At 37.0% G+C, this 17,756-nt stretch overlaps 1 protein-coding gene across 1 annotated transcript; it reads left to right on the top strand.

The window, feature by feature from the left end:
• Positions 1-12,023: 12,023 nt before the first annotated feature.
• LOC132113720 (alpha-galactosidase A-like) lies at positions 12,024-16,332 on the top strand. The gene is made up of 7 exons (XM_059521660.1): positions 12,024-12,279; positions 13,020-13,194; positions 14,001-14,178; positions 14,273-14,364; positions 14,916-15,077; positions 15,199-15,396; positions 15,491-16,332. Exons 1-7 carry the CDS (start codon positions 12,119-12,121, stop codon positions 15,776-15,778), a joined length of 1,254 nt encoding a protein of 417 aa, XP_059377643.1. The 5' UTR covers positions 12,024-12,118; the 3' UTR covers positions 15,779-16,332.
• The last annotated feature ends 1,424 nt before the right edge of the window (positions 16,333-17,756 follow it).

The following is a 17,756-nucleotide window of genomic DNA, read 5'->3' as shown; positions in this document are numbered from 1 at the left end:
TATATATATATATATCACATGGCAAGTAAACACACTGGTGTTGATGTTCATTAAAACAGCACAATTATGAGTGAGACAGTTCAATAAACATGAAATTGAACGAATAGTTCACCCTAAAATGAAATTTTGCCAAAAACCTACTCAACCTCAGGCCATCAAAGATGTAGATCAATTAGTTTCTTTATCAGAACCGATTCAGAGTCCAAACATCTGATAAAAACATCCACAAGTAATCCAAAGTCCATCATTTAACATCTGCATGTTTTTAAGAAACAAATCCATCAAGACTTTTTCAACTCCACTGATCACTTCTTTCGCTTCTGAATGAATTAGCATATTTAAGCGAATTGGTTGAATGAATGATTTGCCAACTCATTAAAAAAAAAAAAAGCTTTGCTAATAGCCCTGCTAATAGTTTAGAGTCTGTCTGGAATATACAAACACAGAAAAGCAAAGCAGTAACTTGTATAATATTTAATGTCACATATTCATGTTGACATTTCAAATTCACACAACTGTTATAAATCATCAGAGAGAGAGAGAAAAAAAACGGTTCACCCATAAAAGTCTTCTTCACATTAAGTGGTGTGGCTCTAAGTGATCTGAGCCAACTACTGAACAACTATTTGCATTTCTCCTCCCCTTCACCATTTCTTTCTTGTCTTAATGCCATTCCTGCTTTTCTCTCTAACTTCACTCTAACTTTTCTCTCTGCCTGTGTGTTAATGATTTCAAGCGGGGTTGCCTGAGGTGAGCTAACAGAGAAAACGATAGGAAATTATATACCGGTTAGTACAGTAAGAGGCTCTGGCAATTTCTTTAATTGCTTTGCCTTGTGCATTTCTGTAGAGATTCCTTTCTAGTAAGAAAGCATGCATCTTCTGCCACTTGAAGTGTTTTCCTCCACTTCAGGTGTGCAACATTTACAATGCTATCTCTCTGACCATTGAGCCTTTTGCAAACCTCTTTTTTCTTTATCTGTTTGGTTCATTCAGCTGGAGGAACAGGCAAAAAAGACTCTTCACCCAAACACAAAAAGATCTGTTATTATGTACTCACTGTCATTTCCACAGAACATAAATAAAAAAAGTTTTGAAAGTATCCTCACATAGATTTTTAGAATAAGCAAAACAACAGTTTATTGTGACCACAGGCTGTCAAGCTCCAAAAAGGGCAAACAACAACAAACAAAAAAATTATGAGACCAATGACGTATAAAGTTACTGACGTCCAGTTTGTATCACACTGCCATATTTGGTTTGAGAGCTGGAGGGGAATTTTATCAGTAAATAATCACTTAAACCACATGTTGTTTTTTTCTCATCAAGCTTCAGAAAACATACCATTTGGACTACTTCTATAATGCTTTTGTTTTTGTCCTTAAAGGATATTAACATCTTTTAATCACTATGAACTGCTGTTTTCTGAAGAAGAAAAACATTCTGTGGTGTTTTTTTGTTTGTTTTATTTAGGTGAATAATTCATTTAATTCTTCCCTTTCCTTCACTCCTCCTTAGAAAACCTCTCTTCATATGCATTCAGGGTAAACAGAGGATTTTTTTCACCTTGCTCTTTCTCCTCACCCACAGACATCCTTCACACTTTAATACCTTGGAGACAGCTGGAAAAGGACAACCTGTGTGCTATTCCTTCACCGTGTTGACACTGAATCAGTGCCGCAGGTCAGCAGTGTGAGATGAGAAATAATGACTGTCTGTGGAGAGAAGGAGGTTGATGTTCCTGATTCACAGGCAGTCAGGTTATAGTGCAATAGCTTTTCACTTTTTACCGTTGGCGAAGTAAAGCCAGGATCTGCTTGTAACACACACAGCAGCACTGCAAGCTGACATCACTGGCCGTCTGTCACCATGACAACTGGCATGCACACATACTTACTGCAAATCCCAATTTACTCTACATTTTCTTAGATCTATCTCTTTGATCTAACCTGTATGCGTATATATATATATATATATATATATATATATATATATATATATATATATATATATTAGTGGTGGGCCGTTATCGGCGTTATCGTGCTGCGTTAACGTGAGACTCTTATTGGGCGATAAAAAAAAATATCGCCGTTAATCTATTCTCAAAGTTGGGTTGGGAGCTGGGTCTATACTAAGCAAGCTATGATGACTTTCACCTTGATATTTTATATAACCGACTGGCTGAGGCCAGCCTAAAAAGATGCTCAGGACAGTTGACGGACCACTGCTGCGCATCGTCACGAAAGCTTATCTTTTTCACGTGTTTTTAAGCCTTACCGCTTGTCGATTTAAACATTAAAGCATTCAAACACAAGACGCGGAAAAGCTGAACAGAGTAGCTGGTTACTCGGGCGCTGTGTTCGGTGCGCACGAGAGAGAGAGCCGTGTATCACGGACAGCGACACTGAACCGAGCTCTCTTCTGCAAAGTTCTCCTCGAAGTCCCTCCTGCACCTGAACGATCAAATACAAATCGCAGTTTGAATAAACAAAAAGATGTGAAAGAGCCCAATTCAGTAGGCTACTCGCGGTGTTCTGGTGTTCAGGGCTTACGCAGAGAAAGGCGTCTCAAAAAACTTGAACATCGAATTAGCTTATTTTTGCTCTTGTGCCGACAAATACATACAAAATATGTCAAAATATCCACCTTGGAAATTATGCTTGAAAAAACTGTCAGTTATTTCTTAAGTGAAAGTAAACAGTTGAGGAAAAAAATGGGATATGTATTATATTGGATGCGTTCATCGTCTCTTAAAGTGACCGCGCCTAATTTAGCTACTGGCTGCTGTAATGTTAATCCAAGAAAATGAAAATGAAAGTCACTCACTGCTCTTGACTGAATTACTTTGTAGTTTTAACAGTCAAACCAAAAATTATTCAGACACCAAGTACAATTTTTGATATATATATAGCAAAACTGTAATAATGTGAGAAATGTTGAAGGTGTCTGAATAAATGTAGGTTTGATTGTATATTTCATTTTTACATTGAAGACTATCCAGTGCTATTTTACATTTAATTATTTGGTTTCTGTACCTTGACACCTACAAACTTGAAAAAAAACTTAAATATTGTGTAAATAGCACAAATAAATAAAAATAAACGAACATACAAATTAAACAATTTCAAACAGGGCCCACTGGTACAACCTTCACCGGGTCCCCGCTGACCAGTGCGGTATGCAGTCCGTGTGCGTTACGGATGTGGTGCAGCACGGACTCGATGTGCTTTCACATAGGACGTGTTTGCAGTTCGCTACTCGGTTAACATGGGTTAAAAAATATGCAACGCATACGCACTGCAGACGGAGTATGTGTGAAACAGGCGTAAGGTTGTTTTCACCTTGTGCAATGTGGAATTAGTTTACAGCTTTTTCAAGCACTTTGTGATGCATTTTGAAAACAGGAGATGAGCCCCTTTTCTAATGCACCACCTAGCTTGATAAACCCCTTCTCAAAGACTTACTGTTTGCCGATTTTATTTGGGTAACACACATATTCTGAATGCCTTCGGCAGAATTCGAATGAGCCATTCTAATCTAGATTAATCTAGATTAATCTAGATTAATTCCAAGATCACAGTGAGATTAATCTAGATTAAAAAAAATGTATCTATGCCCACCACTAATATATATATACTGTATATATGTAGCAGATCTGACTCGAACCAGACAAATTAAAGAGTCGATTAGGACTGTGGTTGAAACACGAGCTGAATTCCTCAGTAAGGCAACAGGAAGTCATAAAACATTCTGTGCCACAAGTCCCAAGCAAGATAACCAACCAACCAACGCTTTCACAGAACAGCTTTCGACATTAACACCATTAGAACAATTATTGACAATTTCAATTCGGAGAAGAGATTGTCAAAGTAATTGAGATGCAACGCCGGACATCACATGTAAACCCATGAGAGTACTACACAAGATCCTTTGGATTGACTTCCCCCAGCAGAACCAGACTGAAATTCCTAAGGGGGGCCTTTGAACCTCTGGTCTCCACAGAAATCTTTGTCAGATAATGGCACAGAAAAGTGTCTTTTTTACATATATATGGACCAAAATGAACTCAAAAAGACTTATAAATGAATATCAGTCCAGCGCTTCACTCCATTTTCATTTATATGTAACCCACACATTTGACTATGTCTTTTAATAACTTTTGGATAGCTTAAGGATACATATTCATGTCTAGTATGTATGTATTCGAATCTGTTTGAAACAGTCATGACCATCAGTTATTTGTCAAATGTATCATATTCTTGTTATAGGAATCATGTCCAAAATTAGACCCTGCAAGAGCGGGAAAATTCAGACCATGTGCTTGATAAGATAACATATGATTTATGATACCCCGAGCCAAGACAATATCTGATTGGTCAAGACAACATTTAAGGTGTTGCCAACAGGCCAGTTTAAATACTTAGGACACCATAAAGTTTTTAGCTATGCTTCTGCTATTAGTCATGTCTGTTTTTAGCTTTTAGATTTAGCTTTGCTTTTGCTATCAGTCATGCCAGCTTTTAGTATGCTTTTAGTTTGCTTTTAGCTTGTAGCTTTGCTTCCTAGCTTTAGCTTTTAGCCATGCTTTTAGTCATCACTGTTAGCTGTTCTTTGAGCGCGGTTCCAGCGTGCTTCGGCCTGCACGCCTGCTGCTACTTAGCCACGATGAGAAGTTACACCACCTAGTCTCGTCAAACTTTACTTCTTTTCATTTCCGTTTGAGAGTTTCGTGTTCTGAGTTAAGTTTTGTAACGCCGTGTCTGACCTCGAGTGCCCGTTCAACTTCAACCAACCCACACAACTCTGCATCTTCAGCCAACGCCCCACCACAGGCTTCCCAAGACGTTACTTCAGCAACTACTGAACTTCCAGCCAATCAGCGACATCGGGAAACCCCTTTCAACGACAACAAAGGGGACTCCCTTTTCACAGGAGACGAAAGTAACTTTACCTCCAGACTGTAACCTTTACTGGTGTATCTAATATAATTTTAACCTCATTGAGGAACACAATGCGAGAGTTAATTAAGTGATTGATGGTTGTTCATGTCTATGCAATTTAACGTATTGTTGTAAACTTGGGATTCCACATTTCCATTCTCTTAAACTCATTCTTTCCCTAACTTTCGATCTTCCTGCAACTTGTGTGAATGTGTGAGTGCGTGCGTTCATGTGTTAGATTAGTTTATATGTCTTAGATTTATCTAATAAAGCCTTATTCACATTGAAAAGAGAAGTATCTTGTGTTTTGTGCTTACAAGTTAATGTCTTAAACTGCCGATCTTGTTACTGTGCTAATTGATAGTGTTTTCACTATACTTTGGATATTAATATCCAGCGCAGGTTTGATGTTAAACGGCTCGTTCAGTGAATCGCAGGGCGTCTCAGTGATCAGCTGTGAAACAGTGATTCTGTTCAAATTGCCTTTAAAACCTTAAATTATTCCCTTTGAGCTAAATTGACCTGTTTCCCTTACAATATATATATATATATATATATATATATATATATATATATATATATATATATATATATATATATATATATATATATATATATATACACACACACAGTGTAAACAAACAAAAGACAATGGATTAGCAGGAGTCTAATGCTAATCTATCAGCCACACACTACACCAAAGCCACAAAGGCAAGCCTGCAACCTTTAGCCAAAAAAGCGTAATGGATAATGCTAACACTTCTGATTTAGCAGTACACAGAGAAGGAGACCAGAGGCCACTTTATTTAAATGGATGTCAATGTAGGAGAGGCTCTACTGTGCTGAATAAACAGCTTTTTTAAAAGGGAAACAGCTTAGCATTTAATGAATCGACAGCCCATTGGCTAATGATTTTTACACTGTTTTATAGGAGAATTAACTGACGTTTTGCGACAGCTGGGATTCAACTTAAGGCACTTCTCATTTATTCCTATGGTATCCGTAAATGGCAACTGAGTGTCACAGAGCTCTGAATTAAATTCAGTGATGGCAAGGCTATATATGTGACTGGTTATTAAGGCACTTGTGATCCAAGTTTACTGTTACACCTTCTCCAGTAGTTAGTAATACAGACTTTCTCATCTCCCACAAGCAAACAACCTCTGACTTCACTTTGCACTCTATTCGCTTTGCATGCATATGAATTCACGCACATGGATCAAAGACATCTGGTGGCCTGCAAATTTGTAGAGCAAAAAAAAATTTACCCAATGGAACATCTGAATGTCACAGATTGACCTTGTAGCTCTATAAAACTTTACAGCTGCATGATCTGCAGGTAATTGTATCAGTTAAAAATAACAGGTCAATAAAAATTAGTAGAATTTATAAAGGAAACACAAAATTACTTCGATGAAATTTTTTCGACATTGTGAATAAAACAAAGATCATATGAGTAAGTGTTAGAAAAAAATACTATTTCAAGCTTTCAATTTTAAAGTTTCAAGTTAAATTTAATGTGCTATTTTTCATGTTTTTTTGTAAACAGCAAATAGCTGTATTTAGTGCAGGAAATAGAGAAAGAGAAAAACATGGAAAAATGATAAAATAGATTTTTAGGTTCAAATTCCAGAAATGCATTCCTGTTGACACTTTTCTATTTTTTATATTTGTGACATCATATCCTGTTGCAAGGTCTGAAATAATGTCACATGCTCAAAGCCAAGTGTCAAGTTGTCTTCACTGTCTACTAGGGACACGTCTGTAGAAGAAATAACCTCTTTGCTGCCCCATTGGCTCCACAGAGAACTGGCTAGTGATAAATAAAAAGGTCACTTTCTCCATAGCAATTAAAAGGGGTAAGTCCTTCTGCTAAATATCACATTGGATTTTTCAGAATGTCACCTGCAGCATATTAATGACCATTTGTGATGCATCTTAGTTAGGCTTGTTTGTTACTTTGTCTTTGCTTGCTACTTCAGTAACAGACAGACATTGTTTACTCATAGTGTTGAGGGAATCTTACAGAGCACTTCCCTTGCTTTTCAGCACAAAATCAATACACAAGATCTAGGTAATAAGCAGAAACCAACAACAGAGGCAGTTCAGAGATTTAGACCACAGTTTGTGATATACCATTTTTTTATCTCCTCAACAGAAATACATTTCAGAATCCTATTTTGACTGGAAGATGCCTAGCAATCATAAAACGTTTTTACTACATTGCACATTGCATTTCGGTTGTGGGTAGATAACATCAAAATACGATGTTTAATAATGTTCTAGAAGCCACATAAAGTGTCTTAAGTACCCTCAAAATGTCAATATATCATTTTTACAACAAAAACAAAACAAAACCAGACTGAATCATTTATGGAAAGCTTTATAATGCACTTTCTACATTCAATAAGGCATTTCAGACACATAATGAAAACACATTGTTGAACAGGGGTAATTTACTAAAACTGCCAAAATATTTCATGTAAACCATGATTATTGCAATATCAACAGAAAACAGTTTCTCAGTGGATAATCATATAACATAGCTTTAATAAAAGAGCACTGGAAATATGCTTATTATTCAGATTTACATGGCTGGACATGATGAGGGTGCAAATATATTGTAAGGAGAAACAACGTTATAATGACATTTCTGCAACGTTTGGAAAATATGAATTGATTAGGCATGCACTGCTGTTAAAATTCTGTTTTAACTATTTTCATGTTATTATTTGAAACTAACAAAACACTAAAAACTAAAATCAATAGTTTCAACATGCAAGTGAATTTAGGCATTAAAGCAATGTTCATAAATGCATTTTCATTTTAGCTTTGCTAAAGATTACATTTATTAAATTATTATTAAGGTTATAAATTATGAATGTTCTTTAAAGACAAACTTTATAAGCATTAGATGATTTCAGTAATCTATATATATATATATATATATATATATATATATATATATATATATATATATATATATATTCACCACGCTTCCCTAATATTTGTTGAGCTTTAAATAAATAAAAAGTGCAAGGCAGTCACCATCTCATCACTTACCCAAACATAATGATTAGTACTAAGCAGGCAGAAGATATGGTATATATGTCTGTATTGCATAGAGTCAGTTTGTGTATCCATACCATCAGCATACCATCATTTGCATTTGTCACTTTATTTAACAGTAAATGTTGATATTCTAATGGGGACAGAACAGCCCTTGTTGCTACGGTAACCGTTGCCTATCAAGGACGGGGAAGTAGTAAGTCTATGGGAGTGGCAGAGGGGTGGAGGAGGGAGATACCAAACCCAAAGGGAAGCAAATAGATGAGAGAAGGAATGTGATGCAGATAGAGGAAAGAAATGGAAAGGAGGAGCAACTGGGGCTCAAATGAATTGAGCTCATGCACCATTTCTCCACCTCCACCCTCAACTCCCAGTGCTGTCATTATCCCTATCAACAACATTTGTCTTTGCTGGGGCCTCCATCATAAAAATCACATCATCTCTCTTTATTATAACTGGGGTAGAGCAGCTCAGGCTTGCCTCATCACCCATGGCGGATGGCGTTTCAGTCCAGGGGCCAGCAGTGTGCCGTATCCAGAGGGAAGCATCGAGCTGAAGGAGTTCCTACACCCCATTATTTACTGCTCGCCGCCCACAGAGCAGCACGCTGTCCAAACAGGCATTCCCGACAACCCTCTACAATGTTTCATTTAAACCGCTGGCCATAAAAAAAAACGCCGGAAGAGCTTAGGTTTGTCTTTCCAGACACAGCTCCGTAATGTAAATAAATAAATACACAATAGTTATCTGTCAAGCATTCGCCCAGCTCTCATTATTAGATTTCCACTACGTAACTAGCCTACTTTTTGTGTGCAGCTAGGTTTTGGTCAACAACAACCCAGAACAAATCCCATAATTGTGTTAGGCAAAACTTAATTAGATTTTAGATTAATTAGGTATCCCACATCTTATCAGTAAATGTCTGAGGTGAGGAAAACTGTATCAGGCAAAACACATAATGAAGCCAAATGTCTTAAGTTAAAAGCTGTGTTGACGTACACTTCCAAAAGTAGGTAATTCCCCTGACAACTTTGCACAATATTGCTGCTCATAATTATCGGCAGAACTGAAAAATATAAAGAATAAGAATTTAGCAGTCCCACACAGTCAGCATTTCGGGTCACACCACGGTTTTCTTCTAAACCTACAAGGCACATGACAACCATGGTTCCTATAAAACAATAATTAGATGTTGGTGCCAAAGTAACATCATTCAGAGGCAGTGCTTTATGGTTTTACGAATTTGAACTTAAAATTATTTCGGCATAAATAATGCAGGAGCCATTTCATACACATGCCCTAAATTGATTTGTTCAAACAGGACGCAAACTCATTTTGATCCAATTTAGCCAACAGCAAGTGGATCCCATGCTGCTAGGCGTGCCACTCATGTGTAACATAAAGGAAATAGATTGTGTTGGCTTCATTTCGTGTAATGGACAATCTGCAATGGAGTGCAGAGAGAGCATCAGAATGCTGAAGCCTGGATTAGGCAATTTGATCTAACAAGTCAACTGTGCCGTGTGAATCTTTACATGACAGGGGTGAGAGGAATTCACACTTTCTCAAAAATTTTGCATTGGCCATTGTCTAAGAAACCAATAGACTGAAGGATTATTTTGTGGTAATTTAGTATGGAGTTTATAATTTCAATTTTCATTAAAGAGGTCTATCCTAAAAGAAAAAATACCCATCGTAAACATAGTAAAATAAATAAAATAAAAATGGAAATTTGGAAATTGGATAGACATTATTAAATACAGAATTACCTTATTTAAAAAGAAAATTTAAACAAATCTGTAAGTAAACCTATAAGGGAATTAGTCTACCCCAAAAATCGCCCAATTGTTTTGGCCCAATGACATGGAAGTGAGTAAATGACTGGTTGTCAATTTTGGGTGAACTATCCCTTTAAGACAAAGCTACATGTAAAAGTGATGCAACAAAGAGCTCAACTTTTAGCAAATAAGCAGCAACAAACTTACAGAAAGAAGTTTGTAAAAGGCCACACTATTATAGTGCATTAATCATATCGTTCAAGAAGTTAATTTCTGCTCACTCCACAGTGCTTTGGAGGACTGCAAGCAGGATCATGTATTGATCACAATATTAAAATCGATTTTCTCAAAATACACTAAAGCTCTCTTACCGCAGCCTTGTAACTCCTCGATGAAGGAGTTGCTATGAGATCATTGTTAATAATGTTTGAGAGTAATAAAAAACAAACCATTATTGGAAACAACCCCTTTTTCAAAGCAACCCATCACTAAGATTATAATTAAGACCATAATTTCTCAAGTTGCACATTAATTTCTCAAGCTGCACATTTGACAGACATCTTAATAAAGGAGAGGAGCACTACGGAGGGGGGTGGTATTGCAACCTTCCAATATTAGTTTGGTATAACCAGCTCAATCCAGACTAATGGCTTAACAAGCAGTGAAATATTACAAATTCACAGGAAAAGCCAATGAAAAGGTAATTAGGAATTCCCAGTGCTCTCAACACCCAAACATAATAAATCAAATATATTTCATCTGCTAAAGTTATGGCGGATCGTTTTATCAAAAGATCCTGGTAAGTGATCTTACAAACGATAATAAATGACAAACCAGACTGGGAAGCCTCCCACCAATCCCTCCTGTTCTCCCTGACTCCGTTCCATTTTTATCTGTGATTTCATTAAATCTCTATACATAAGCCAGAGGTGACAACCCATTCAATTAAATGGCACAGTGGCAAAATGGAATGTGATGGATAGGCATTTGTGCACCAGGAAGAAATGAGTGGGCTGTGGACCACCACAATCCATCCTTTGAAAAACACAGCTGAGGTGGAGATAGGCAGTTCCTTTCAAGCAATACAACAAACATCAAAAAAATGGGAGAATCTATCACTGTTGCAAACCCGGATCCTGCCACACTACTGAAACCAGTTTTGTTACCAGACCCACTGACTGGTCCATCCATCAAGAAGCCCAAGAAAAATTGAGCTCTGACATTTGGAGGCCTTTGAACCATTGCTTTGGCTTTGATAGAAACTACTGTGAGTGATAAATAGTTTTTACCATGCTTGCCCCGCTTGGTACAACATTTAGGTTGATATTACTTCTACCCTATACTCTTTGACATTTTGAAAAAGGGTCAGACTTTGTTTCCCCAAAACAGTAAATTTTCAGGCACAGACGGCAAGAAAATGCAGAATTTCATATTAAAGTCATGCCAGATTATGGACTGTGTGATAAATTTTGCATAGATGCTCTAACAAGTGCATTCTGCAAGAGATCTTTATTTTCCTACAACTATGAATTTTTGAAAATCTGATTACAGTGAAAAAAATTAAGGTAAATCATAGTTGGAATAATAAATTAGCAAAGATGTAAAGTGTTCAGTAAACACTCTTAAATGCTATCGCTGTAATAAGGATCAGTCAGTTTTGTCTTTTATAACTGCCAACCTTTTCAATGCACTCAACAAAATCAGAGGAGTTCTCAGAGGAGGTGCACAGCATAAAACGATGGTAAGACTGAGTGAATCAGAGAGTGAATAGCATTTCAGTCTATATTTCTACCTAACGCCCAAGCTTGAAAAGAAATGCAATAAATATAACAAAAAAAAAACCTTGGTTTTGTAAGACAGAGTGAAACATCACCAGCTCAACCAATTAGAAAAAAAATATGATTTCCACAATAAAAAATAAATAAAATGTTTTTAGCTTTACAATAACACAACCCAAAAGCAACCCAATAACACTTTACAATAACACAACCCAAAAGCGCACACTGCACTTGACACCTGAGTTAGAAACACGTAAAAACAGACGTTGCACCGTTACACCTGTCCAGATGAAATGCGTTACACTACTTAGTCTACTCAAATAATCGCGCATATGTATAAGTTTCTCATTGTATGTACCAAAAAAACACTATCATCATCAAATACAGCCAGTAAACTCATACATACGATACGATTAGGATTTGTTTTGACTGGAGCGTGCGCGTGACGTCACTGATCAAAGAGCGCGCATGTTTGCGCCTGACTGATAGGCTGTAAACACGGAAGTGAAACAACTTGTTGCCCCAGATTCAGTCATTGATTCATCCGCACAAACATGAGTGTCTCAAATATAGTCTTAATCTGGTTTGTGTCTTTATTAGTCCCAGCTTCGGCGCTGGACAATGGTCTGGCTTTAACTCCCACCATGGGCTGGTTACAATGGGAGAGATTCATGTGCAACATCGACTGTGACGCGGATCCTCGGAACTGCATTAGGTGAGCGCGTGACCTGAAGACTGAAGAAGTTTAACTAAACAAATTATAATGAAAAATGTGCGATATTAAATATTTCAGTTTTGCGCTAAACTGAATGTCTGCATTCAATGCTCATCGTTGTGCCATAGTAACACCATTTATTTTATTTTTTTCTAATCTATGATCTAAGTTATTATAATCATTCGGTATCTTATGATCAGTATTCATAATTACATATGGTAGGCTAACGTGGTATTACGATCAATGTATTAAATAGAATTGTAAAAATAGAATTGCTAGGTCAATAGGTAGTACTTTTAATGATTTTTAAACAAAATCCATATTCCAAAAATCATTTTTGCTTCCACTAGCTTTTTAAAAATGTTTCTGTGATGCTAATAAACGTTGTATGGATAAGAATCTAAATGGTTGTATATAGAGTCAAATTTACAAAAATCAATTTAGAGTTACATAAAACCTTTCATGCATAAAATGGTCAGATTAGAAAATGGCATGGTAAGTAAGAGAATGAGGAAGAAGAAAACTATAACTGTTACACCTGAATCAGTGCTAAAGTGTGCGATGAAAGATCTCTTCATACATAGAGATCTTCTCATACTGTGTGCAAGAGGGCAAAGGGCGTTTTTGGGTCTCGTATAGTGCTGTTTTTCACACTTGCACACACAGACAATCTGCCCTGTGCAGTGGACAGATGTTCGACCATGATGCCCTGTTCCTCATGCCCTTGTGTGTCCTGGCAGAGAGGAGCTGTTCATGGAGATGGCAGATGTGATGGTAAAAGAAGGATGGAAGGATGCTGGATATGAGTTTGTGTGCATTGATGATTGCTGGACCTCACACAGGAGGGACGCCCAGGGGCGTCTACAGGCTGACCCCAAGAGGTTTCCTAGTGGAATCAAAAAACTGGCAGATTATGTGAGTATATGTTGGCATCATGAAAGGCTTGCTCACGTGTGGCATTGCCTAGAATTTAAAGGAGAGTTCTCCCAAACAATTCTGTCATCATGTACTAGCCCTCATGCCATGTGAATACCTTATGTTATTTAGTGAAAAATAAAATAATTAAAGGATTCCTCACACAAAGCTACCATGTAATCTTAGAAAATGGCTTGATAGCTCTGGTTACTATCTGTATGTAAAGAAGCAAGATTGATATTCTGCTAATAATTTGATAAATATTTTAATAGTTATTAAATTACTTGTAATAAATAATATTTTAATTATTAAAATAATCATATCAATATTTTAATCATTAATAATGTTAATAAATAAAAAATTTATTGAATAATTTTAAATCCGTTTCTAAATAAGTTTAAATCAGTATTTTAAATAATTACTAAATTAAATAGTTAATTACCAAATTACATTTTAAATAATTACTAAATTAAATAGTTTCAATGAGTAACTGAACAATTCATTTTTGTGTCCGATGGCAGAAGAAGAAGAAAGATTATGTACAGTACATTTTGTTCCTTTAATGACAGTGTTTTCATTTTAGAGGTAAATCAGTACACACTTAACTTTTCATCAAACAATAACAGTACTGAGAAATGATATTTTGTTGTCATTTAGAAATGTGTCATAATTTTGGCCTCTCCAAATCTTTTTGTCAGTTATATATCGCCCCCTACTGTTGTCTTGCTGATATCACAATAAAACGACATTCTGTCCTAATGTAATATCACTTGTAATGAATATTGAAGTTTTATTGTTATTCTAAGGTCCATGCCAAAGGGCTGAAGCTGGGAATATATGCAGATACTGGCACAAGAACATGTGAAGGCTATCCTGGGAGTTTAGGCTACTATGACATCGATGCTAAAACGTTTGCAGACTGGGGTGTGGATCTGTTAAAATTCGATGGATGCTTCATGCCTGACTGGCATCAACTGGGAGAAGGTAGGTGAATATGCAAGTCTCAGAAGTATGCTGATGCGTTTTGATTTGCTGAGTTTTGCTAAGAAATGCTTTACATTATTTTGATGTTTCCCAGGTTATACAAACATGTCGAGAGCTCTAAACCAGACAGGCAGAAGTATTGTTTACTCCTGTGGATGGCCATTATATGAGTGGCAACATCAACAGGTGAGACGTATGGAGATTTTTTTCAGTTTTGCAACATGGCTATGTTAAAGGAATAGTTCATCTAAAATGTAATATTCTTTCACCATTATGTTGTTCCAAACCTGCTGAACACAGAAAAATGTGTGTGTGTGTGTGTGTGTGTGTGTGTGTGTGTGTGTGTGTGTGTGTGTGTGTGTGTGTGTGTGTGTGTGTGTGTGTGTGTGTGTGTGCTAATAATACTCCGCACCAAAACATTCACTCTTAAAGACAAAAAGATATTTAGAACAATGTTGGTAACCAAACATTTTCAAATCCCTTTGACCCACTTTGTATTTTTGGTCAATACAATGGAGGTGAGAGTGAATGTTTTGCTGCTGAGTATTATTAGCACACAAACAAATATTTCTGTTGAGTTCAGCAGAAGAATGAGGGCAAGTAAATAATGACCGGATGTTCATTTTTGGGTGTACTATCCCTTCACTTAAAATTTGAAAATAAAATGTTTATAAAGTACAAATAGTTTTCTTGAATGTTGCTTAGTTAAAATATGTTTTGTGTATTTTATATTTCAGCCTGACTATGAGGCAATTGGCAAGACCTGTAACCACTGGCGTAACTATAAAGACATTTATGACCAGTGGAGCAGTGTGAAGAGCATCCTGGACTGGACAGCTGATCATCAGAAGATCCTGGTCCCAGTGGCAGGACCAGGTGGATGGAATGATCCCGACATGGTATAAAGCATCTCATCTGATCATTTTACTCTCAAATCGCAAGTTCACACTGGGTAATTTAAAATAAGCTTAATTTGAATGGATTTGAATCTTATCATATTTCTGGTTATGATGCCTCAAGCTAATCATAGGGAACTTCGGCCTGAGCCACGATCAGCAGCAGACTCAGATGGCCTTGTGGGCTATCATGGCTGCCCCACTTCTGATGTCCAACGACCTGCGAAACATTTGTCCTAAAGCCAAAGAACTGCTGCAGAACAAACAGATCATTGCCATTAACCAGGATCCTCTGGGCAAGCAGGGCTATCGCACCTTAAAGGTAAAGTATCTTAGCCCAACTTAGCATCTTAACCTATCCTTTGTTTCATTACAGTACCTGTCAGCAAGCTGGAATACATTTATCTTGTTCACAGGGTGACAGTTTTGAGGTGTGGGAACGACCCTTGTCAGGCAACAGGCTGGCCGTGGCAGTGATGAATAGACAGGAGATTGGTGGTCCACGCAGATTCATCATTTCTGTAGCGATGCTGCCTAGTTGGCAGCTCTGCAACCCAAAGTGCAATGTAACACAGATCCTCCCTGTGTACAAGGAAATGGGTGTCCAGAATCTGTTTTCAGAGGTGATGGTCCAAGTCAATCCTACAGGCACAACACTTCTCACTGTCAGCCCTATCAAGAGCAGTCCTCATGACACCCTGTGACATGACTTGGAAAGCAAAACTTTTCAAAGAAATGGGAAATGTATTATTGCACTAATTAAGAGTTAGAGTTAAACTTACTGATATTTTTGTTAAGACTTTTTTTTCCCTTTTAAATAATGTTGTAGTATATATATATATATATATATATATATATATATATATATATAATAGTTTTTAATTTTATTTTTAAGTGCTAAGGAATCAAAATTAAAAAAGTGTAGTAACATATCATTTTACTGTACATAAAACTTTCACAAAGCACTATAACTCTAAGAAATGAGTTCATACTTTACACACCTGTGTTTTTACCTATGATTTCATTTCACTAAATGTGTGCTGTATTACAGAAACAAATGACATTCATCCATCAACTGCTCCACTTCACAGTGAAGACTTACAATGTGTTTAAAGGTTGCACTGCCAAATAACTTATTTTAGCATGCATAAAGACCCTCAGGGATTTGACAGATTTGGCAGCTCATGTCTTGTTCTGAAATGAAAATAATTGATCCGAAATCAAATAAAGCATCAGTGCCACGTTTGCATTACTATAATGTGACCCAATGTGACACATTACACTCATTATTTATCAATAAGCTTTTGAAGCTGTATTTCATGTATACATCCCTTCAGTCTCTTTCTCCTGTTCTTACAAACACTGGTCAGATTGGCATTAAACACAAGTTGACCAATAACAAGATTTTCTGTAGCAACAAATGTCAAATTATATAGTGTTTGAAAACATTCTGTGGTGGAAATGACATTAATCTTGATAAATAGACACAAAACAGTACAAAACATGTAATGATATATACAGGTGCTGGTCATGTAATTAGAATATCATCAAAAAGCTGGTTTATTTCACTAATTCCATTCAAAAAGTGAAACTTGTGTATTTATTCATTACTGAATTGACGGTTTGCACAAGGAGGGCAAGACACAAAAGGTCATAGCAAAAAAGGCTGGCTGTTCACAGAGCGCTGTGTCCAAGCACATTAAAAAAGAGGCGAAGGGAAAGAAAAGATGTGGTAGAAAAAAAAGTGTACAAGTATTAGGGATAACCTGCAGCTGGAGTCAGTGCTTCAAGAACCACTACACAAAGACGCATGCAAGAAATGGGTTTCAGCTGTCTTATTCCTTGTGTCAAGCCACTCTTGAACAACAGACAGCGTCAGAAGCGTCTCTCTTCAAAAAGGACTGGACTGCTGCTGAGTAGTCCAAAGTTATGTGCTCTGATGAAAGTAAATTTTGCATTTCCTTTGGATATCAGGGTCCCAGAGTCTGGAGGAAGAGAGGAGAGGCACACAATCCACGTTGCTTGAGGTCCAGTGTAAAGTATCCACAGTCATTGATGTTTTGCGGTGTCATGTCATCTGCTGGTGTTGGTCCACTGTGTTTTCTGAGGTCCAAGGTCAACACAGCTGTATACCCGGAAGTTTTAGAGCACTTCATGCTTCCTGCTGCTGAACAACTTTATGGAGATACAGATACATTTTCCAACAGGACTTGACACCTGCACACAGTGCCAAAGCTACCAGTACCTGGTTTAAGGACCATGGTATCCCTGTTCTTAATTGGCCAGCAAACTCGCCTGACCTTAATCCCATAGAAAATCTATGGGGTATTGGGAAGAGTAAAATGCGATATGCCAGATCCAACAATGCAGAAGAGCTGAAGGGCACTATCAGAGCAACCTGGGCTCTCATAACACCTGAGCAGTGCCACAGACTGATCGACTCCATGCCACGCTGCATTGCTGCAGTAATTCAGGGAAAAAGAGCCCAAACTAAGTATTGAGTGCTGTACATGCTCATATTTTTCATTTGTGTACTTTTTGGTTGGCCAAGATTTCTAAAAATCCTTTCTTTGTTTTGGTCTTAAGTTATATATTAATTTTCTGAAATACTGAATTTGTGATTTTCCTTAGTTGTCAGTTATAATCCTCAAAATTAAAAGAAATAAACATTTGAAATATATC

Source organism: Carassius carassius, chromosome 33 (genome assembly GCF_963082965.1).
Source record: "Carassius carassius chromosome 33, fCarCar2.1, whole genome shotgun sequence".
Classification (NCBI taxonomy): Eukaryota; Metazoa; Chordata; class Actinopteri; order Cypriniformes; family Cyprinidae; genus Carassius; species Carassius carassius.
This window is presented reverse-complemented; position numbering and strand designations above follow the sequence as displayed.

Coding starts and splice junctions, on each gene's coding strand:
- LOC132113720 (XM_059521660.1), top strand. CDS start 12,119: ATGAGTGTCTCAAATATAGTCTTAATCTGGTTTGTGTCTTTATTAGTC. Junction 12,280..13,019: donor GATCCTCGGAACTGCATTAG/GTGAGCGCGTGA, acceptor GTGTCCTGGCAG/AGAGGAGCTGTTCATGGAGA. Junction 14,179..14,272: donor CTGGCATCAACTGGGAGAAG/GTAGGTGAATAT, acceptor GATGTTTCCCAG/GTTATACAAACATGTCGAGA.